The sequence below is a fragment of the Alosa alosa genome, chromosome 11 (assembly GCF_017589495.1).
Source record: "Alosa alosa isolate M-15738 ecotype Scorff River chromosome 11, AALO_Geno_1.1, whole genome shotgun sequence".
In the NCBI taxonomy this organism is placed as follows: domain Eukaryota; kingdom Metazoa; phylum Chordata; class Actinopteri; order Clupeiformes; family Clupeidae; genus Alosa; species Alosa alosa.
In genome coordinates, this window is record NC_063199.1 from 11,852,994 (window position 1) to 11,878,038 (window position 25,045).

Sequence of the window (25,045 nt, forward strand, 5' to 3'; positions counted from 1 at the left end):
GTCTATAGCTCAAAAAAACTGAAGGCAAACCTGTGTACTCACATCAAAAACATGTATGCGTAACAATATCCCTTTCAGTGTGTTACAAATACGAAGTCTTAACTGGCGTGAATTCTGCATTGCAGTAACTATAATCTTCTCTAGAGAAGTCAAGCTGTGTAATTCAGAGGTGAGCAAGTCACTTCTGTGTGTTGCAATGGCACATGCTTAGGGGTTGAGAAAAGAAAACAATTCACAGAACAAACTGTAATACTGTTCTGTTTTCTCTGTGCCTAGAGACAAGTCTACAGAGTAATTAAAAACAGATCACATGAACCTCAACCATGCATGTCCATCTGAAAAATATCAGGTGCATTTTAAACAAGTTCAAGGTACGAATTTACACCAGCTCTTGAAATCAGGTCCAGAATGTTTTCTTTAAAAATGTACAATACCCAGTTTAAGGGCCTGTATTGTCAGTATGGCTAGTTAATAAATTAAAGATATTGATTCAGAGAACAGTTAAGGGAAACATACAGCATCCCCGTGTGCTTCAAGGGTGGACAAGTTTAGCTCCAAAAGCAGTCTGATGGGGCAATGTGAATTTGTTTTAAAGGCATCCCATAGATCTGCTGAACCTGTAAGGCTGAGCAAATCAACAACCACTATTCATCTCATACTCCTTTTCTCAAGTATCCAGGGTCAATATTATCTGATGAATATGAACAAGCAAAAGTTTGTGGCAGAAGGGATGAATCTGTGACAATAAGATACAACACTTCAATAATGAAAAATTATGTTAATATATATATATATATATATACATACACATAATAAAAATGGACACGTGTTCCAAATCCATGTAAGTACTTCAACGCCCTTGTTCTCACTGCCTCCCAAATTGCACATATCTCTATGTGGTTTAACATTTAAGTATAAAGTGACAATATAGAAGTACTTCTAAGTAAACAAAGAGGTCCCCTAATGTTTTCCATGATTAACATAATAGTAATACAGAAATAAATCTAAAATGCCCTCCACAGTGTTTACCAGCTAGTCCCGCTCAGCTTATTACCTACAGTCTTTTGGTTTCTCCCAGGTTCCCCTCCACAGTGGGCCTGACGTTACTCAAACATTACCCAACATCCATCTGACAACATTCCTACAGCTCAACCCTCCCCTCATTCTAGTCTGCTGCCACACCAACTTGGTCACAATAGTCACACGCCAGACAGATATACACCAACAAGAAGGCATCCTCATCAACATACGGTTAACAATCACTGATGGATGGTAAAAAGATTAAATAGGAAATCTGTCAGTGAAGTCAACCTCCTTGATTTCTTCCCATCATAAATGGTTCAGATGACAAAAATAACATTCATTAACAGTGAACAGTTGGGGAGTTTTCCCATTATCTTGTACAGTGTTGCCAGTTAATCCAAAACCATTCTTATTCTACATGCTCCATAAACAATTCCTTGCCTCCTTACAAGCTTGAAACACAACTCAGATCTGCTTTGTGGCAAATGACACTCCTGGTGTACTTATATATGTATATGAGTGATAGTATTGGTAGATGATCCTAATCATGACCACTGTAATGCGTGCTGCCCTCTCTGGTTTCAACTAGCCTGGGTAGTTCTCCCAACTGTGCTGTTGCCACTGCTGGCCTTGTGGTTGGTCCCTATGTGGTAGCCCTGCTGCAGGGAGATGGGAGTGGCGTTGGGCTGCAGCGCCCCCAGCAGGCCCACTTGGGAAGGTGCGGCAGGGTTGGCCCACTGTGGCGCACCGCTGTATGGGGTGCAGGGGTAGCCAAACTGCTGGGGTGCCAGGCACAGGGAGCCCTTTCGCGCGCCTGACGGCAACACAACCGGAGCGGCCATGGGGCCCCCCATGGAGCAGAGCTGGCCTGGCGCCGAGAATTTACGGGTCATCATCTGCAGAGACAGCGACATGGTCAGAAGGTCAATCTCCGGAATTTATGACCATCATAGAATTTACAGGACATTAGAAGAAATCACACACACACACACACTTTGAAAAGCAACTGAAAGCCTTTTCTGACATTCTTTCATTCTCTATACTAGCGGTGCTGCACAAAAGGGAGGAGGGGCTCATTCTTACATCAGGGCCTTGAGCGTTCTGCTTGGGCACCTTTTTGACCTGTGCAAGACTGATGGCATCTCGTGCCCAGTTATCCACCAGCTGGTGGAGGTCATCTGTGAAGGTGCCCTTGCGGCTCTGGGTGGCAGGAGCATGACCCTGGGAGAGGTTGGGCCCATGGGCTGGTCCACTTCCTATTCCATTTGAACCTGTTCAAAACAGGTGTGAGCAGCCAGTCAATACATTAAATATACACTACATTTCTAAACGGACATCAAAACTCCACAATAACACTGATGACTTACTCTGTGAATGTGCATTTTGATTGGTCACTCTAGTAGTCGTAGTGTTGTTGGTCCCTCCAGATGTTGTCGTCACGGACGCTGGAACCTGGGCTGTGGTTTTGTCACCTGAGCACAGAGACATGGACCTGAAGCAGCTCAGCGGGGCTGAATATGTCTTAAACGAGTGAAGAGGGGTGAGCGCCTGACGTACCTTTGTGCTGCGGGCTGGCCTGGGCACTGCCACATTTGCCAGACTTGCAGCTTTTGCCTTTGGGGACTCTGCGTCTGCCGCCAGACATGTTTACAGTGGGCGGAGCAACCACTGCGGGCGGCGCTCTGCCCAGCCGAGCAAACAGGGCGTCAATCTCCTCCTTCTGGCGCAGGTGTAAGGTGCGGATCTCGCTCATATGCCTGCAGAAAAACAGACAACTCACCTTACTAACAAGATACTTGTTATACAAAGGGGACCCATTACTGCTTTAACAAGCTACAGCATCTGTGGAGTACTGAATGTGTGGTTCAAGAAGAAGAAACTGTTGAAGGTATAAGTAAGTATGTATACTCTTTTGATCCCGTGAGGGAAAATTTGGTCTCTGCATTTATCCCAATCTGTGAATTAGTGACCCTCAGTGTACACACAGTGAGGTGAAGCACACACTAATCCCGGCGCGGTGAGCTGCCTGCAACAACAGCGGCGCTCGGGGAGCAGTGAGGGGTTAGGTGCCTTGCTCCGGGCACTGGTCGGGGTTCGAACCGGCAACCCTCCGGTTACAAGTCCGAAGCGCTAACCAGTAGGCCACGGCTGCCCCAGGAAGGTGTATCCAAAAAGCATTCAAATCCATAATCTCAAGAGTTCAAAACAGTGCTATAGCATCAAATGCAGAGGATTCCCTGAATATATTTCACCACAAACCCCGAAGATGATTTCAGAGTTTTTCCCTACACTTAATTCCAGTGAATTCCTCCAATATGTGCAAAAGATGGTCTTAAGGAGAACCAACAGCCTTGTATCTAATACTGGAGACCACATCCGGTATGACTGGCATCAAAAGGAAAACTTAAACACCAGTGATGTCAAAGTAGCAATACATTGTTTCCCCAACAGAAGTCACAGTTGAACAAAGGCCATTTTCATGCTGTAGGCTAAACAAATGTTGGTCATCCTTGACAATTGAGTCTGAGTGAATGGTGACAAGCATGAGCTGCGGGAGCAGAGCGGCAGCCTGACCTGCGTGAGTGGTAGAGGCTTGTGGAGGTAACGAGACTGACCTCTCTCTAACCTGCGTTAGCGCTAGAGGCTCGTGGAGGTAACAAGACTGACCTCTCTCTGATCTGGGTGACCTCCCTCTTGAAGGTCTCATCCTCTGGCTCAGAGTCGTTGTCGCTGCTGATGTAGTAGCTGCATGGGGTGTGCTGGCTGCTTGAAGGGGTCTTGGTGTCCGAGCCCGGCGCTGCACTGTGGTGGCTGTGGGCAGCCGAGGGCTCTTCTGTAGCCTGACCCGATTCATTATCGGCGCTAATCATGACCTGAAATCGGCCAATGGTGGTGGGGGCAGTCTTGGTGTCCACTTTGATCTCCGGTTTGGGCAGATGCTGAGATTTGTGTAGTGTGTTCTCAGGGCTTGAGAGGGAGGACGATGAGGAGGACGATGAGGAAGAGGATGATGGAGTGGCTGACGAAGAGGAGCCCATGGTTGAGGGCTTCGGGGCACTGCTTTGGGCCTCATCAGATGCAATAGACACCTAAGATGTGACAGTATGTTAAATCCAATGTAAGGAAATGTTTTGGTTCTTAACAGTGTAGCAGCTGCTGCATGTATAGGTTGATAAAGGCATCATTTTACCCCTCAAAAGGCACAGACAAGCTAAATCAAATAACACTAACTACTAATGAAACTGCTGCTAAAAATTAAATATGTGTAAGCATACGTAAAACTGCACAGACCTGAAAGCGTCCCAGTTGGAAGCCACCAGTAGGGGGTGGAATTGCTGGCTGCTTGTCCCCAGGAACAGCTGAAGATGAAATATAGAAAGGAAATGATTTGAGCAAACATTTACAATATTAAAATAAGAGGAAAAGTGTAGCTAAAGGGTACCAATTCTTTCCCATATCCAACATACCTGGCTTTCCATCTTGGACGGAACTTACAGAGGACTAGAACACAAGAATAAAATATTTCATTTCATTAATGTCACAGAAAAAACAACAACAACAACAACAACAACAACAACAACAAACCCATTCATGCAGAGTGGCAACTGACCTGTGCATTTGATGCACCTGGGGCTCCTGGCATCCCTGCATGGGCAGAAGTGGACACTGACTGCCCACTGTCTGACTGCCCACTGGACAGAGGCTGACTGGCAGGTTGCGCCTGATTGGCTGCCCCCAGGGGAGGGGAAGACGTCATTGTGCTGGGTGGAGAGGACAAGGAGTCAGTGGCCACGTTATCTGGCTGGCTGGACGAGCTGGACACAGAGTTCTGGTCCATGAAGAGAGAGCGCAGCTTTTTGTCCAGGGCATGGATGTCCTCGATGCCTGGAGACTTGGACTGGGACTCGCCCTCACTCTCCCCACACACACCGGGGACGGGCTGCTGGACGCTGGGCACCTGTGGCCCTGAGGGGACGGCGGAGGCAGTGGGCATGGACGCCGCCTGCTCCGTGTTGACACCACTCATGTTCGCAATGGCACCGCCACTCTCTGCAGAGAGCGCAGGGGCGCTGGCAGTTGGAGAGACCCTCCCCGCCGGTGGAGACACGAGGCCGGGCCCCGCGGACGCCTCTGGGGCCGGCGTGTGATGCAGGGCAGGGGCAGGGGCCGGCGTGTGGTGCAGGGCAGGGGCAGGGGCCGGCGTGTGGTGCAGGGCAGGGGCAGGGGCCTGGCGTGCTGCTGGCTGGGCTGGGCTGAGGCGGGGCTGGGTAAGAGCTCACTGCAGCAGTGCTCTGCTCATTTTGCACACTGCCTGAGCTGGGACCAGTGGCTGGCCTTGGATCTGGACAGGAGAACACAACAGGGCAAATCAAGAAACTACACACGTGCATCTGACCAGCATTCAGACCAATCAGCATCACCAGTATCTTATGAAGGCAGATGGATATTAAGGCCTGGGATGGCATATAACCTGGTGTTCCATCGTCAAGTGACTTGTTGGCTGATGGGTGTCCAAAGAATGACTCTCTGAGTCGAGCCTCTGGAACTGGACTGACAATGAAGCGGCGGCCAGCTGAGTGGACCACCTGGGCAGCCAAACTCAGAGGTGGTTCACCTGCAAGAGGGGGAGGGTGGGGGATCCCCATCATTACAGTTCAGATTGAAGTTACTTAAATGTCACTGCTGGCTACTGGAAGGCTTTACGAGCACCACTGCAGCAGCCTCTCTAACACATTCAATTCACCAACTGATAGATGATCAACATGAGATAATCAGGAAGAACTTTACCAGCTCCATGTGGAGTCGATATCCCAGGGATCTGTGGTTCCATAACCTGAAGGAAGGAGGAAATGATACTCTTAGGTAGGGTATGAAATGAACCCCTTAAACACACATCATGTCCCCTCGGCTTCCTACCCTTGTTGAAAAACTCAAGAAATCAAGAAAAAGTGACATCCGTGACATACTAACATACGCGAGATACCAATCATCTGCTTTTTTTGGTCTTCATAGCATTCATTTGAGAGTGACGACAGTTTTGGCAGACACCAGCTGCGTAGCCTATCAAGTAAAGGTAGTGTTGCCGTTTCACATTCCATCATACCTGTGTGTAGCCTTCCTTCAGCATGCGCTCTCCTTTCTCATCAGCCATCTCGATGACCTCACGGACCTGCTCAATGAACGATTCCCGCTCACTCTCCAGGATGAACTCACTCAGGACCTAGGAGCAAGGACCAATCGCCAAAATCTTAGCACATACCGTCTCATACATCATGTCATGTGAACCATTATAAACATGACAAAAAAAAAAAAAAAAAAAAACACACAAAAAAGTGCAATTGTACCATTATCTGTGCTATTTCTTCTGGATTATCACCGTCCAAGTCAAACTTGAAAGTCACCATTTTCCGGTTGTGTGTTTCCAACTGGCATTCCGCCACTCTGTCTCCAATGTTTGAGATCTGCAAAGTGGAAAAGAACAAAAGACAAATGTTTTAGGGAGCAGAATTATTTTCAAACCATTACATGTAAAAGTGTGTGACTAAGGTGGCGTACGTTGAGCACATCAAGCTTGGCTTTGGGTATCTTGTCGTGCCGTGAGCGACTGCGCACGGACCGGCGATGATGGCGCTTCATGGAGCGGCCCTCGTGTCTGCCCCCGGTGTCATTGCCATCACTCAGGCCAGAGGCCGCATCCGAGTGGCCACTGAAGGGAAATCACATTTCAACAGAATTCAACTCATTTCACTCTCCTGTCCAAACCACACCTCACCTCATTAACACTGACCGAGAATGGCACTCACCTCTCGGTGGAGGGTGCCATCAGTGGTTGTTGCCCTGCTGTCTGCTCCGCTGTCAAAGAATGCAGTGCACCCATAGAGGTCTACAAAAGGACAGATAAACTAAACATGAGGAGCCGCCACCACACACACACCACTCGGTGTACCATGTCCAGCACACAGCACAGATCTGCACAAATGTACCTGAGCAGCCTGATAGAGAAAATAGAGATGCTCAGCGTTGGGTGGTGGAGAGAACACAGGCGGGCTCAGCTCAGTAGCCCAAGTCTTACAGCCATGCAGCATGCAGAGAGAAGACAGACGGACAGACAGAGAGAGACAGACAGACAGACAGACAGGTGGCACAGAGCATGCACATGAGTTTACAGATAGATTTTCAATTTTGGCCTTCCTTTGTTATTAATGACCAAGTAAGTTGTGGAAGATGAAAGTGGACAGACAGAAAACACTTGCAGGGCACACAAATAAAATCAGTGGACAGCGCAGGCTTATTTTGGTTGAGTAAGCAGTGGTGAAGTAGAGAAGACCAAACTGCTACTGGTTAGCCATGCTAAGAAGGACAGATCCATGGCTACCACTCAACAGCAAGAAGAGACACTAGTGTAATCTTATTAACTGGTCCAATATGAGCATTCCATGTACAATAGAAAGCCCCTGAACAACTCTGCTCTCAGAGTGGCCACAAGTGAGTGGCTGCTGAGCTCTGCGAACTCTTACCTGCTGTAGCAGCGCTCCCTGCAGAGTCAGACTCTGTGTGTGAGAGCTCTGGGCAGCGGTGCCGTCCTCATGGTGGGACTGGTGCTGCGTGGACACGCCAAGCTGAAGACCAAACAGAACGAATATCATGAAGGAAGAATTGACCAGCAAAAAGTGTACCAAGGCTGCCTTTTCACCAAATAGCCAAGTGTACAAGTGTGCGGTGAATAAGGGTCTCGTAGTTGAGGCTACCTGTTGCTGTGCTTCTGCTCCACTCTGGCTACCAGGGACAACCGGAAGGGTGCTGGAGGTGTGTGGCACTGGGACTGGACCCTGCCAACGCCAGATGGAAACCGTATCATCACTATCTCATATCACTTATACATATACTCCTGAAGAACTCCTATGCATTTTGAATTATAATTAAAAATCACGAGAAACCAACTCCCTCTATTGTTTGAGCAGCTAAAATAACAGCTTTTCACTTGTAAGCAGAAGCTAGTCAGCTAGAAATTTCTAGAAAAGTTCAGATCTGTATGCCATTGTGAAATCACTGACAGCTGAAACGTGGCACCTGACCCTTTGACCTGGTGACCCCTGGGTGACTCACCATGCTAGACTGGCCTGTGCTGTGCTGCACTGGGATCTGGGCTGGGCTGCTCTGTGCTGGGCCCGTGGATGGAGGTTGCTGTGGCGACAGGTAGCCGTGGGACTCTGTCAGGATCATGGAACCCTGAGCCCCTTCCATGGCTAGTACACACAAGTGGGCAACAATGCAATGCAAATGAACACATGGTAGTGAGATGTATCTGCTATAGGTAAGATAATACACTTCCCTATGCAACAAATGCAGGTCTATGGCACTTTTGTGTCACATCCATCAATAAGCTCAGTAATGTCTACAACGCAAACACATTTGTCTGGTGACACATACTGGTGTGAGGAGCAGCGTTCTGCTGGAGTTGGTGCTGGTCTGCCTCTGGCTCCTCTGACTCGTTTGGAGCCGCTGCAGGAGCAGGAGCAGGAGCAGCCCCTGTGGCAGGCGGAGGAGCCTCCCTTTGCTGCTCCACTGACTCCTCCTCCTGCTTCTTCTTCTTCTCCTGCTTCTCTTGCACCAGCTGCCGCATTTCCCGCTTCCGACAGATCTGAGCCACGCGGTCTTTGATGGCCTTGGCCATGGTCTTATGGTCAGCCTCACAGACGTAGCCAGAGTCCACCTGGCAAACACAGAAACACAACACGTCAGCAATCTGATCAGACTCCCGTGAGACACACAAGCAAAGGTATTGTGAGACTGAACTACAGGTTTGTTCCCAAATCATTTAAACAATTCAACTATGATTCAATGTGTAAAGGAAGAAACAGTTCAAGATCTGTGCAAATAGTACAGAGCACAGTACAGCATCTTGTGCGATCACAGTTGGGTAAAGGACAATGAAACAATTCAAGGAAATTTTGTCCCACCATTTCCTGCGCCACGTCCTCCGGAACGTCCTTCAGGAGGTCAAAGGAGAATTCAATGGCCTCGTTGTCCTTGTACTTCCCCTTGAGCTTCTTGACATCTTCAATGCGCAGCCAGAGTTTAATGGCGACCACAACACCATCATCCTCTTCAGCCAACTCCACACGGACACCAGTCTCCTCTTGGAAGAAGGCGTGGCCTAGGAGGTCTTTGATTGCGTATCTACAAGGGGGTAAAGGGGCAAGACAAGTTATTAAAACTCAAAAGGTTCTAAAACATCATGTCCTACTTTACACAGGTTACATATAACGGTGTCTTACAGTTGAAAACCACAGTAATAAACATCAAAATGCACACGCCCAATGACCATGAATTGTACCTCTCGTCTTTGTTTTGACGGATGCAACCTTCGATGATCTCCTTGACTTCAGGGAAGGCTACCTTATCAAAGCTGCCAGGTTTTACCCCCTGTAGCAGGGGAACAGAAAAATACCTGACTCACAAAGTGTTTTTTCAGAGATATGAGGGTAAGACATTTAAAATAATAATAATAATAATAATAATAATAATAATAATAATAATGTGTTGTGATATGTGACAAATCATGTGTTTTAACTTACAGCAATTTTGAACATTCTGAAAAATGTCTGTGTTTATAGATATAAACTATATTGGCAGTTTAGGCATCTATCCTCCAGGTCTATGGCATCCATTAATTCAGGACTTAACATTATATCATACTGCATTACCTAGTTATGGCTATTCCATATTAAATCTTCAATAATAACAATCAAGTGTAAAAAATACTGATTTGACTATGTCTCAGAGCAAGATTTGTTTGTTTAATGTAAGGCCATTTTAGCAACTAAGGCTATTTAATGGCCAGAATATTGTATATTAGAGAAGCTTAGAAGTTTCTAAAATCGTTGCCTTTTGGTTTTCAGAGCAAGGCAAAGGAATAAAATATGTTTCCCTGACAGGGGCATTTTACAACATTGGTCTCAGAGCAAGACAACCACCAGTTCCACATAGTCAAACTGATTATTGCAGCTTAGTAGGAGAGCTGAAATAGGCAGAGGCTCTAATGTATTAATAGCATTAATGTTTTGTGACAGGATAACACTCCAATGTCTTGATAAAATATACATCACACTGAATCAGGTCTGTGTGGAATGACAGCAACTGTAACATCTTAAGTCCACAATTTATAAGGAATTATTTGAATGAAATGTTTGACTACAAAAGAATTCTGATAGATAATGCAACACTATTATACAATTCCTACCTTAATAAATGATTAAAATAACAGATAGTTGTACCTTGATACACTTGACAAACGAGTATAGGGATGGAGTAAGTCTCAGAATGGGACACTGGGCCTTAGACATCTAATCTAATGACTAGCTCTGCCCCTCTCACCAGTAACCCTTTGTCCTCCATTTGATATTTTAGCAGCAGAAAAGCTTCATAGCTTTTATGCAATAGGGTACAGAGAAGCCACACGTGTTTAAAACCTCCGTGAAAGAACAGGAAAACTTGTACATCTTCACTTTCTATTTTCAATGTTTACTTGGTATGTTAGTAACGCTTCACATTAGTTTCAGCTTAATTTACCTACCTTGCTGATGACAGTAGCCACAAAGTCAATAATACAAAGAACAGTATTGTATTGTTTTTTTAATATCACTACATATGACTACATCTCCACTGCTTGTTTCAGACGAGCGATCTTGCTTTTAGTTAGAGATCTCTGTTGCCGTCTTATTTTGCATTCCTCTCCACTACATCCACTTGCTACTCTGTTCACACTGTCCCTGGGGTGGGTAGCAAATGCTGTAAGAGTTCAAATGTGCCCAACTAGTGAGGAATTACACTGTGTGATATTTACTAACCCAGTTAGTCATGTGGGGGTTGTGCCCAAAATATAAAAAATGTAAATGACTACATAAACTACTAAAACATAGTTTGGAGTTGTAGGCAGGTCTATATAATCTAATCAATGTAGACGTCATCAATGTACAGGCCAGCCTCTCCAAAGTCAAACAGGTGACACAGAAATGATGAATGAGTGAACACATTGGCTACACTAATGTCACACTATCTGAAGATATTACTACTACTACTACCTATATCAAGGTAAATCCACATGTTTGTATTGGAACTAGATTCTACACAATGTGTTTATGGAGAGCATACATAGCAAACAGGGCATTGGTAGAGTAGTGGCTAAGGAGCAGAGCTAGCATTCGGTAGCCAGACAAGTTGTGGGTTCAATTCCCAGCTGCCACCAGTGTGGCCGTGAGCACTCAACCCCGACTGGCCCTAGGAATAATAGGCATAATTACGTATTGTGCTTTGGATGAAATAGTGTGGAATAAGTATAAGAATCTGCGTTCTCGGCCCAGATTACACTTGACAGCCCGGCTTCAGAGTCTCAAAGTCCTGCCATGTAGTCTATCTGCCTGTGCCATTAACAAGGGTGACATCACTAATACTCTAATCTACCTGGCTGAGGACTTGGGCTAGTTAGCGAACAGTTGGAACAAAAATGGACTTTAAGACTATTAAAACAAACAGAGTCCACCTCTGCCTTCCGGGCGCTTCACTTCTGAAATCATCTCAAGATGTCTACTTTTTTTACAGTTAATCAGTCGTTGGTGTTAACAAAATCCATTTAAGCCTAGACAGATTTTTTTATTGTTATATATAACAACTTTAATATATCTACTCACTACAAGGATCCTCAACCTGCTATGCTTGAATGCCAACTTCTTAATCAAATTGGCCATGCCAAATTATCGGTATATGTATTTGTTCCACTTAAATTCAGAGGTCATTCATTTCTTAAAGACCGTTCTTATTTTCCAAACAGGAGGTCAAAATCAAAGAATCATTCTTATTTTCACAAATGTGAGCCAATACCACACTTTAGCCAACTCTAATACACAAGAGGTAAGCTGACTGACTCATTTTCCATGACTTTAAGGTTCTACAATGAGTGTACTGTGTGAGTGTGAATCTACTGTGTTTTAAACCGACCTAAATATATTTTTTTCAGATATGTTATGAGTCCCAAAGTCCCAGACCGCTTCTCTGACCAAAGGGCTACTCCAGCCCCTGTCAATATTCTCTACGCAGATTGAGAAAAATGGCAGTAATGGCAGAACTGCACAACTGCACAACTTACCAATAACCGAAGTAGGACAAAAGCCATTTACGTGGCACAAGAAATGACGCAGAGGAAGAGGGTGGACAAAAGAAGTAAAAACAAGAGGGCTGAACAAACAGGAGCCCCTGTCCTTCGCTAGTGATGTGGGACTTACGCTGGTGACTCTGCGATAGATCTGTGCCGCATTCTGGCACTCGGAGTACGGGTACTCAGAGGTAGCCATCTCCAGCATGCACATCCCAAAGGCATAGACATCCACTGACTCGTCATACTTCTCCTCATACATCTCTGGAGCCATGAACTCTGGGGTACCTTAAATCAAAAGAACGATTCAGAACTCTGGCAGTTGTCTAAAATATCCTCCTCACGGAGGAGGAGAGAAGGAGAGGAGCAGGATGACGACGTCGCCTGTGACCTGGGAGAAGAGAAAGAGGAGAGTGGAAAGAAGGATAGCAAAAAAGGGAAAGAAAGCAAAAAAGAGGAAGGGGAATGTGCCCTCAGTTAAACCGCATTCAATTAAGTACAAGTTTCCCTCTGTAAGGCCTTCAAAATTGGGTATCTATGGTAACTGTTGTGCAGAACCAAATGAGAGGCCCAGACTGACCAGCTGGCCCGGCCCAGTCCCAGGTAATGTGAAACAGACTGTGCTCTCAGTGAGGACTACGCTGTCAGTCAAATAAAAAAAAAACTGAGGGAAAGCGAGTTGTTAGGCAAAAGAGATCGCTTTTAGTAAGTACAGTAAAACAATCAAAATGTGACATTGCCAGTGGCCAGGGGCCTCCTATGTCTACCAAAGAGGACAAGAACACACAAACCATGAAAGTAAATCCATGAAGAACTTACCTTCCAAGTAAAATTTACCAGGCTTTTGAGAAACTTACCTCCTCCTTCCACCTGCTCAAGAGAAAGTGGTTAAAGGGAACAGAAAAGACTCCATTGCTAGTTCTTACCCAGTTTGGCTCTGCACAACAACTCTGACTTAATAGAAAAAAAATCTCCCAGAGATAAAAGGCCTTACACAGAAAAACTCCTTTAATTTGTGATAAATTTTGAAATATGTCACATGGTACCATTGCACTTACCGGGCCCATTTCCTGAATACTTACAGACTGCCTGTAGTGCAGTTTATTAATTAAGCCTTCAAGCAGAATGGGGAAAAGCTGCAGTTAGAGGCTAAAGCGTCCCATGTTTTAAATAAAATAAATAAATATTAAGAAGCTATTGTACTAGATAGGTCATGCGCAGAGAGGTTACACCTAAGGAAGTGACACGGAGTCAAAACCAGACATGACAAAGACAATACCGGACACAGAAACTCCTTTCAAAAAGAGAAATAGACAAAGTTACTGGCAACAAGCTTAGCGATATATTTGAAGAAACAGACCACACATTTCCAAACCACAGGACAAAGTGAATTTCCAGTACCTGAAATACCCAGGGCTCACCTCTAGTTTTTGTGCTATCCCTTTGCAAAGAACAGAACTGGTTTTGCCTGTAGACAAACCACAATACAACTATGAATGGTTCACTGGCGTTGGAATTCGAGGGGGCTACTTACTCCGAGTAGGTACCTGAAATAATGGTCTTAAGCATGGCGGCATAACAGAGGGACAGACTTATTTTGAACCTAAAAAGAGGAGAGAGAAGGGGCTGAGTTGGCCTTCCATGGGCCAGAGCCCTGGTAAGCTGTGATTTTGAGAGGTCGGGGGAAACACTGTGGTCTGCTCTCACACCACACTGTCTTAAGACACTTCAGAGGAAGAAGAAAAGAAGAGCCTCATGAACAATTGGATTTGCCCTTATGCAGCACACACAGCCAACACAGTTCCCTTCCCCCTGTTTGGACACGTCATGGACTGAACCTTACCTATGACACTCTTGGCAAACGAGGCTCTCTTCAACGTGGCCAGACCCAGGTCACCGATCTTGACAGAGCCGGTAGGACCGGTGATGAAGATGTTGTCACACTTGAGGTCGCGGTGGATTATAGGCGGAGCCCTCGTGTGGAGGAAATGCAGGCCCTTCAGGATCTGCCGACACCAGCTGCGCAAGACTTTGATCTTCATCTCCTTGAATCGTCTCAGGTACCTGAATAATGTTTACATTTACTAGGGTTAGGAGTGTTTCAATATTTAAGACGACACTATGCTGAGACGCCCTGATACATCTTGTGGACCATTCAACCAAACAGAACAAAAAAAAAATCTATAAGGGATTTCAGATATAACCTCCGGAGTATATGCGGAGGTTTGTCAAACGGAGGTTCTACCCTTCAAGTGATTCAGATATGATGCTAACCTGCGGACCTTATACTGACCTATGTGTGAACGACATACACGCACATTACAGAATCTCCGTGTGGTTGTCGAGTGAGGGGAGGGGGCTTGCAGAGTTCGCAAAAGAAGAGATATGATGCAGAATATATGCGGCCGCCGTCACAGATGCTGTTTTTGTTTACAAATGTATGCATTATGTAGGCTAAAGAAGAAAAATCTATTGTGCATAGGCTAATACTTAAAGTAGTCACGTAAGTGTGCATACTTGTATGTGTGCTTCAAATAAACACATTTATCTGTTTTCAATGTTATAGAATTACTTATGGAACCCAAATCTGGTTTGCGTTGAAGAGAGCATGCACGAACTTCACCAGCCAATTCAGTAGGCTAACTCAAGACTTCAAGGCCATCATATAGGCTATAAAGTTTTTAAAAAACAAACAAAATACTAACATAACAGTGAAGTGGTTCGTTTTTTCATGGTTTATTTTTCCAAAAGCATCCTCTCCCCATGTGTCTATATTGCATTTACTTAAGGAGCTTGGAACAAAGTTGGGTTTTCTTCGTTTTCATTTTCTCTAGGCATATTTATTCTCAACAATATCGGGCAGCAGTGAGGTCATGGCTATCAATAAACAGAAAACCGACCGTGTTGGCTAACAATTTATTAAATACTCCTGTTATTGTCGTCAACGACGTCGATGTAGGCTACTGCCTTTTCAGCGCCTTCTGCTTATGATTTGGTCTTTTGCATTCCATAGGCCTTGCGATGCGGTTGTAGGCTACATCAACGTGTCTCTTGCCATTACCTTCACGTGTTCTATCAAAATGCTGTCTGCCCTCATGGACAGTAGCTCCGTGATGTCTGCATCTTTCCAGGTCGGAGATTTTCTGGACAGCACTATGCCACTCCATCATGACACTGGCATTTATGGCCTTAAGTAAAGATTTAAGTGCACCCACCAGACGCATGAAAGAAACGTCATCAACACGCCCTCTCACTAGGTGTGAATTTTAACCGCAGGTTCTACGTTTCATTCAGACACAGCACATTTACATAATGCCGGAGGAAATACTAGAGGGGGAGCAGTAGAACAACCGGCTAAGTTTGGACTTCCATATGACCGTTTATGTCGTTATGTCGTAGATATATGGCCCCACCGTATAACATCCACAGAACCTCCGGTCTTACACGTATGTCTGAAAGGGCTTAATATAAGGGGTTCACTCACGTTTTCAGGGTGCCAGAGGTCATTAGTTCAGTCACTAGGACGATGCATTTCTTGCCCTTGGAAGGTGCCTCCCAGAAATCATAAAAGCGCACGATGTTGGGGTGCTGAAGCCCCTTCAGCATACTGGCCTCCTCCTTGAAGCGCTGGCGCTCAGACTTGGACAGCTTACGATCCTGAGGAGATGAAGAAAACGGATTTAAAACTTTAAGGTATTTTAATTGATCAACCTTTTAGATGTACTCAAGTCGGTATTCCAAATTTACCCTGGGGATATTAATTTAATGGGACACAGAGGAATTCACAAATGGTATATCAAAGATGCACTTTTAGTTTTTCTTTTACATTAGTAGAGCGGTTCCTGCATAACCCTGTTAAACAAACTGCCTCACTAACCTTGTATAGAGCCAGTCTTAACTGTGAGTGTAATGTGCATACAATACAAGGCTAACCGTGTCAGGCTGTGTTATTACACATACAGAACAGAAAAGGGTATGTATCCTCTCTGTTAAAACAGACATTACCAACAGGCCGCAAAACAAGAGGAAACGACAAGGAGGAAGCAAAATTGCAGCTTTACAGGAGGCCTTATCTTACTGAGCAGAAACATGCACACTTGGCAACAACAAAGCCACCCACCCCTTTCACCAACTCACAAAACCCCCCACCCCTTTCACCAACTCACAAAACCCCCCACCCCTTTCACCAAATCACAAAGCCCCCCACCCCTTTTACTAACACACACCCCTACTGCCCCCATCGCTTACACCAACTCACTTACTTCCCATGAGCACTCTCTCTGTTACAACCTACCAGGAATCCCATTATTCTCATAACACTGCGATCACAATAACTTCTGTTATTTGGGGGCTTGTTTTTCCTCTTTCTTTATAGCATTTTAAAGTTTGACTGAGTTCAAAGTGTTCCTTTCCCTTTAAAATGAAGCTTATTTTATTAGATTTTCTGTAATCCTTTTAAACCCTTTCTTTTTGTAGGCATGCAACTCCATTACATGAAGGCCGACTAGTGAATCCATAACTGGGAACTAAATGCAAGCTTCGGTTGATTCAGATTCTGTTCTAATTCACAAAAGCAGAAACAGCTACTCTTAACTACTGCGATTCATCCCCTGTGTAGGTGATCCATCACTATATTCTGCAACTGTGATTCACTGCTTTTCACCTACAATAGAAATCAGTGGATACCCAGCAGGCTTAATCTCAGGTGATTTGGGTATTTCACCAATTCCATTCTTTCCCTCGGTAGCATACATTAAAAAAAAAAAAAAAATCCTGAAAATGAAGGTATACACTAAAATGCAAACCTACAAAGACTTACACGATCAGTGACCCATTTCAATCTTAATTTATGTTCATCATGCCAACTTCAAACAGAAGTCAAACTGGGTGAGATTAGAAAGTGAAAACCATGCCATGATAAAAAGCAGATACAGAACCAAGTAAATGCTCCAGTCCCTCTGCCTGTTGGTTTAATCTTTGGCCAATAGCGATAGCATTGTTATGTTACTCCTTTATTAACAATATTCTTTCTGCACTCAGAAAATATATGAACCTAGCTATGTGAGATAACTAACACAGTAATGTACAGTACATAAAGACCAAACCTCTACAACACTAGGCCTCAGATCAACTGTTAGATTACCATGCTCAGTGTTTGGCATGTTCCTGGTGGAATGAAAACCTGTGAACTAACTGAATCCCAACATACGCATGTGTTGATGTAAAAGTATGTGATTGGGTGGGGTGGGGTCAGGGGCTTTGCAGAATGGGGCCACATGGCACCCTCACCAAGTGACCTACTTTAGGCCCCACTTCCCTGGCAAGGCATGTGAACCATCTTGAACGCCCGCTTCACTCAGATGCTTGCGTTTTGATTGTGTTTTACTCAGACACACTATCCGCTAAGGGAAACTTGAGAGTGCAGGTGGCTCCCCATTGGACAAATCAAGCAATGAGGCAGACAAAAGCCACAGTGAATACAACAATTTATGCAGCCCTCCTCTGGCCCTCTGAAGGCTGAGGGGGTCACGTCACTCTTCTCAAACAATTGTCAGAGCTCCAGCCAAGAGATCAGAGGGCATTGGCTCTTCACGAAGTGGGAGGCAAAATATAAAACATCTATGAGCTTTAAAGCATAATAAATAAAAAGTACTGCCTCAAGTGGACATGGCCATGACTGGCCAATACCCTCAAGTATGCTTACAACATGACTATGCTTTTATATTCAACCTACACTTCAAAGAATGCAATATAACTAGATAGAACACTGTGAAGCTACAGAAGAAGCTCTTCTTTATTCACTTCTCTTCTCTTCAGTGTGATGGTCTGAGCATTAATAGCATCAACATAGGGAGTCTCCATTAATGTAAGAGTTGTGAAAACAATTATTATAATTTTCACCATGTACAGATAGTTTTAGTAGTAGACAGGGGGCAAAGGTGGCAGGAAACCAAAGACAGATGTGTGAAATCTACCAGAATGTCTATATTGATTTTGAATGCTCATGCAGCTTTTTTTAAGTTGAGAAAGTCTGCAGTTGCTGTGCAGTGAAATTTAATCACAGTCTGGAGCCTTGTCTGACTACTATGTGCGTGTTAAAAAGGAAAGACCGTTCAGGGAGAAAAGCAGCCTCTGTGTCTGAGGGATGAACTCCATTTCCCTGCTGGTGACCCACATAGGCTAGATTTTGGAATGTCAGCAAAGCTAGATCCAAACTAATATATAGGAAGGGAGGGTGCTATTTAGGGCTCGTCCACACGGAGACGCTTTCTGGGTTAAACGCAGAGGTTTTGCTTCGTCTTGGCCGAGCATCCAAACGAATCCTGTAAACGCACTGCCCGAAACCGCACTTTTTTGAAACCTGGTCCCAGAGTGGAAAAATCTGAAACCGTAGCCCTTTTGAATTTGTTTGGACAGCTTAAACCGCACATCCTACTTATATGTGTCGATGATGTCATCGCCACACCTCAGCTACCCTGGATGCCTAACAATACTAGTTTTCATACATGACATTACCTACGATTACACTCCGTAGGATAAATATCACCGATAGCTTATGACTTGGTGGACTGAACACTGTTTTTCCCGCTGTTTTTTTATGAATTCTAGCTACTGTCAGTGACGTGAGAGAACTTAAGTTATTAGGGAAGTGCGGTGTAAGTTTACATTAATTTGTGCATAGTGCCAGTGTCATTCATTTATTTTACATGTCTTACAACATAAATAAATGCATTCATAGTGAAGTCAGATATGAGCATCCAAAGACGCTTAGAACTCATGTTAAGCCTATAGATGCGCACTAAATGCTTAATCTTGATTTGATGCAAGCAAAAGTATCGACTGTTACTAACAAAGGTATTATAGCAATATTATAAATTGTGGCGACGGAATAGCCTAGAACTTGGGTACGCCTAGCCTTTGCACTTGCGGTGAAGTTTTAACCAAAACTTATGTGAATCGCGGACTATCCTACAACCAAAGAAAGTAAAGAAGATTATTTTTACCTGCGTTAGCCAAATAAAGGACGGGACTGCACCCTTCACAAACCGTTCCAAATTAAGTTTATTAGTTTTACAGTTGACTACAGTTGACAGTTCACTATAAATCCACACAAACAATTCTGGTTTCCTTGCACTAGCCAGTTTTGTAGCCTACTCTGTCTGTTGTATGGCCTACACAGCGCACAAGCTTTGGTCAGTTTCTGTAACAAACAGTGCCACCAATACTAGTTTTGGTGGCAGTAACGTGTTGAGTCGTGTTGAGATGGATCCGTTTGGACGCAAATATTCTTGATACGGTTCCAGGGAAGACGGAGGTAAAAAAGGTCGGTTTGGTACGTGTGGACTAGGCCTCAAATACTTGGGAATACTGAGGAAGCCGAGACGACAAATGGTTCACAAGGCCAGATAACTGTTGATGCTGTTGATTGTGGTGCTAGCTACAATCAGCTGATTGTGGTGCTAGCTACAACACGCATCAAAGTGAAATGAAAGGTCAAATGTAAAAGTACACATACATAACTTTAAAAAATGTTATTTAAAAAATAAATCAGTAAAATAGGCAAGACAGACAGGTTGTGTCAAAAAGACAACTGACAGGCCAGGACCCAGTTCTGTGGCTGCTGGCTGGCCCCTGCGGGGGCTGCATGTGTGTCCAGGCAGGCCTGCCTCGTCACATGCCATGCTCCGTCAGCCTGCAACCGCTGCCATAGGGGCGAGAGCGGTGGGGTGGGGAGGGGCAGAAACAAGCCCTGGCAGGCTGCTGCACTTCACCTCACACACACACACAAGATTACACATTCTTTAGCTAGGAATTTGATCTACTTATATAAGCACCACACAACTATTCTGCAAGGGGCCTCTTTCTTTTTTTACCCCTGCAAATATTTTACTTTAGACCATCAATCCATAAGCAAGGCACTCCAGGCCCACAATTTAAAATGTTTCATTTTCCATACTGAAAAAATTAAGGTTATAAATCAGTTATTATAACAACAGCACAGATGGGGTCAACACAGTAATGTGTGCCTAGAGAAAGAAATATTTTACAAACATGATAAACTGCAAGTTTGCGTTTTTGCACTGAATATGTGTGACTGTCTCAAGACGTTATCTCCCCATTCTCTCAAGATGATTCCGACTGATATTGAATGTGTGCGTCAGAGGGCCATCACCATAGTTAATTATATACCCTGTTTGACAAGACTAGCAGTTAGTGAAAGGTGCAGTTGGACATTCTAATCCAATACATTGTTTGTCAAATCCAACAAACTGCTCCTCACAGTAGTCTAGCTTCAGTGTTCACAAATCTAGTGTTCCCACAGTCCTGGCCCTGAAAAAGTCTCAGACACTGCAATCCATTTTTTGAGTGTTTATCTATGGTTTTGATCTTGACTCATCACATCCTAAAGGTCTCGTGTGAATAACATTTGACTAACAACTCGTTTGACAGGGGGCGGGGAGGATCCTCCCCTTCATCCACTATATTGATATCAGAGTAAGCCCATTTATGCTACAATACTTTTCTCAGGACTGTAATTACATGTAAAGCAATTTTCTTGGTGAGCTGAATTTGAAAATGTAAACTTCTTCTAGAAATGAAATCCAATTACTACATAGCTAGCAAAGGCAACTTAAACTTCAAAAATGGATTAAATGACAAAGTTCTATTTGCTTGGATGATAGCTAGGTATGTAGCTGACAATACACCCTCCGAATTTTAACTTGCAACATTATAACAGGAAAATAAAACGAGACACAAGGTGCCCGTTTTGCTTGGCCGTAAAATTCATGAATGTCTTGCAAAGGTTCGCCCTTCTTACTCATAGCATTCCCTTTAATACTATTGTATCCAAGTAGACAACACCCATTACGTTGCCATTTTGCAAAATTATGTGTGAATGCAAAATTCCATTTTCTTCTATTGGCATCGGCATATGAAAGATGCATTAAAGAGAGACAAGAATAGTGACTCGGACGAACAGAACTCCAGCTGATCCACAAGTTGATTCAGAAGCACGTAAGGGAAAGGTGCCATTTGATTGGCTGTTTAGCTCCCGGAATCCTGAACCATTTTCATACTTGACCATTTTGCTTACTTGCAGTATTATTTTGTAATTAAAGGTAAACTATGCAGTATTGGCAATTTCCTTACTGTTTTCTCGGTTTTTGCTTCTTTTTCACTGGCTCTGTCATGACGAATGTCTGAGAAACTCCATCGCTACCTTTTTCTAGCCGGTGCCTGGCGTGTATGTGTATTTGAATGCAGTAAAGCAATTCGTTACACTCGTTATACTTCCTGACACTGAGGCCATCGGCCCGCCGCCCCACAGTTGCAAGGGTGGTTTTTCCACTCACAGGGGCTAGAGGGAAGCGAGACGGCCACCATTCAACCCCGAGTCAAGTCATAACCATTCCAATGACTCTGAAGCTGTTAAATGAAGGTAAATTAAGCTAAAAAACTTGCATATTAAGTTAAAAAACCTGCATAGTGTGCCTTTAAATAAATGAATATTATTACAGACACCACAGTTTCCAAAGAAATTATGCAGAAAGGACAGAAAAGACAACAAATGCCTAAATGCCTGTTCATTCTTTAAGTCATCATGAAACAATTTTCTGCACCGTTTCATCTGCTCTCATCACATGAATGTGAACTGGTCTTCCAAGTTTGAACATTCCAAGATTTCATAAATTTTCTTTTTGAGAGGTTTCTCAGATCACTTCAAACTGATGATAATGGCATTACACTAAACTCAAAGGACATTAACTAAATATACTGTAGTACTGGTAAACCAAAAACAAGAAGCTAGATAGGCTAGTAAAAGCATGTTCTTACCTGTAGCTCACACCAGGCCACTTCCACAGTAGTCTCTGTGTCTAGGCCTTTGTAGACGGTCTTGAATGAGCCACGTCCAATTTCAATGTCAAACTTCAAGAAGCGGCCTTCAGGAGATGTGCCCACAGCCTTGGTCTCCACCTCCTCTTCATCCTGCACTTTCTTCTCCAACTCTCTCTGTTCAGCCTCACTACGAGTCTTCTCTGCCTCTTTCCCATCGTCCTCCTCCTCCTCACGCTCATCTTCCCCTTGGCCCACAAAGCTGCTCCCAGACTCCAGCTCGGAGGCCTCGCTGGGCGGGTCTTGGGAGACGGCTGGCGCCCGCTCTCCATCACAGCCCATCAGTGAGAGGGGCTGCGGTTCCTGTGCTGAAACATCCCCCCTGGGCTCTCCAGCTGACTCTTGAACTTCCACCGGCTGCTCCTCTGCCACCGCTGCACACTGACCTGCAGACACTGGGACGGCTCCAGCACTAACGGAGTTGGCTGGAGGGAGGCCACGTTTGCAATCAGGTGGTGAGGCGAGGACGCAAGCTTTGCTGGGCAGCTCCAAGGCAGTGGTGTTGGAGTCGCTGATGACGCTACGGCGGAAGAAACGGTGCTCAGCCTTGAGGAGCTCCCGCTCGACATTGTGGCGCCGTCGGCGGACCTCGCCCAATAGCGAGTCCGAGCCAGAGCCGCTAGCATTCTTTGATTGGGGGGATAGGAATTTAACCATCTTACTGAGGTTGTCAGACATCTCAGCACCCACATGGGGGAGCAGATGTGTCAGAAATTATATCCCATCCATACAGGTTCAGCCCAAACAGAAAAATATGCGCTGGACAGACCTTAAGAAGTTGTTTAAAATCAATGTCTGCTTTGTACCTTTTCCTGTTATTTTAGTAGTCTTCTTGGTCAAATAAAGTCAATACTCTGGGGGTACACTTGGCCAAGGATATGTTGTGTTCCTCTGAAGAGGGAGAGGTTTTGGATACTTTGATTTCCACAATCAAGATGAGACACATCCATCATGTAGGCCATTGGCAATTTTCCTCTTTCCTCATCAAACATATGGTAGGCAAAGCCTTACATTTGTTCTTTCCAATTCAAAAAAATGCAACTGAAATTTCACAGCAGTGTCAGGATCGCTGAAAAAAAAGAAAAAGATATATTATGAAAAAATGCTTGAATTATAAAACAAAGTCCTGGCAATGGCAAAACTGTAAATGCACAGTGGGTGGGTGGGTGTGGCAACGTTAGGTGCCACCCTTTTAAAGACAGAATTTAAATACTGTGCAGCACTTATTTGGTAGAAACCACAAGTCCACGTACAAGCAGTTACCAAGTTAAGTGTAGGCAGTATAACCAATGATGTTAAACATTTAGATATTATAAACGACGCAGTTTGAAAAGAAAATTGTGGTCTAAATTGCTTAACAATGCATAGCCTACAGCAAAAAGTTCACTTAATAAAACCGTAACAATGATTGGCTCGCTGCTAGAACACGAAAGCAGTTTGCTCCATCTGTCAAACCTAACCCACGGTAAATATTAACATGCTTGCTGTAGAAGAGCAGTGTCCAAACAAACAAAACATTTAAGCATTAGCTGCTGTTAAGTACGTTCAAATTCATATTTGATTACAAAATAAGTGTTAATATTGTTTTGGAATTAACAATAAAACCCCACTGAAGGGTGGATTCAGCAAGTCAAGGTTCAACAAATCCTTATGTTGCTACCTTTCTTACCTTCCTATAATCACTGTATTTATGGTCTTATAAAAGGACAACAAATTCATGTTAGTGGATATTTAGGCCTACTATTCGTGTGTATCTTACCAGATACGGTGAGGCTGTCAAGCAACATTGTAGGCGTACGATATGGCCAAAGACAAAGTGTTCCAAACACAAACGTCAATTCTATGTTGTGACCTCGCGAGGTTAACAATGTAGCAAGCCAGCAGCTAAGCAACACAGCCAGAGCTAAGCTAACGTTACAGCTATTGGGCTAAAGCTCTGAAGCTAGCGCTGTTCTGTAAGCTTGGGCCTCGCAGGCTCCGTCATCCGTTAACAATCAGCTGGATAATAGCGAACGTTCACAATCACACAATAATACAGCACGAAATGACAAAGATACACCCAACATGTAATGCAAATTGAAATAAAAACAAGTCCGTGGATACATTACGTTTGTAAATTGTTGAAAACATTGCGTTACTTACTGGCTAATGTGATGTTAGCTTGCTAACGTTATCTTACCGTGTGCGGCTTCAAGTCTTCATGCTGACATGCATTAACGTTAACGTTAACAGCGGGAATGGAAACGTAGTTGATATTCCTGGTTAAATCCGAATACCCAAGGAAACGTTTGTCAAAAAAAGAATAAAATCTCTTTAAATTAACGCGACGCAAAATTAACTAGGTCAATGGATAATACCACGGCCGGCTAAATTGTGAATGAAGCTGTTCGAATGTCAACTGTTTAAACAATATGCACCACCTCCTTCCGCTCATCATGGCAGCTCGCGAGGCGACATCGGTCCTTTGTTGTGTTTTTCACATTGACCTCAATCCTTTTTTCCTTCTTGCTGGTTGAACTTCTTCTTTGTCTTAATAACTGCATGTTGAAAAAGGGATAATGCAGTACATTTACTGCCACTTACTGGGCTGGAGTAGGCTAAGCGGGATAGGCGTAGGCCTACCACCAAACAGGGATCTGCCACCAAAGATTTTACAGCTCCCTCTGTCTAAAAATCTTTGCAACTACCATACCATACTTGCCATAGGCAGTAGCCTAAAAGCTTAGAATATATTTGGTAAAAGAAAGAAGCCCATGGAGATATTGACCTCACTCCATCAAAAAAATCAAGTTAATATCCTCATATTAACTCATTCAATTATGGTGAAGAATTCCAAAGGGGTATTCAGTGGCCCATAGGCCACCCCATTAGTTAACTCAAGACTCTAAAACATTACTCTTTACTGCATTAATGACACACCAAAACCCAGCATCCATCTCTAAATAATTCATGTCATTCATGTTGTCGCTTTAG

General features: G+C 44.1%; 1 protein-coding gene across 1 annotated transcript; it reads right to left on the minus strand.

Moving 5' to 3' along the window:
• Positions 1–797: 797 nt before the first annotated feature.
• On the minus strand, positions 798–24,581 carry wnk1a (WNK lysine deficient protein kinase 1a). Its single transcript, XM_048257197.1, is given in 27 exon segments — positions 798–1,919; positions 2,107–2,294; positions 2,391–2,495; positions 2,581–2,780; positions 3,691–4,112; positions 4,315–4,382; positions 4,491–4,524; positions 4,634–4,934; positions 4,936–5,365; positions 5,495–5,638; positions 5,812–5,857; positions 6,128–6,244; positions 6,369–6,485; positions 6,580–6,730; positions 6,828–6,907; positions 7,008–7,091; positions 7,542–7,643; positions 7,773–7,853; positions 8,131–8,270; positions 8,455–8,737; positions 8,985–9,204; positions 9,362–9,450; positions 12,306–12,463; positions 14,019–14,239; positions 15,660–15,832; positions 22,013–23,141; positions 24,252–24,581. Coding segments are annotated over 26 exon segments (5,007 nt in total). The 5' UTR covers positions 22,751–23,141; positions 24,252–24,581; the 3' UTR covers positions 798–1,604.
• Between the last annotated feature and the right edge of the window lie 464 nt (positions 24,582–25,045).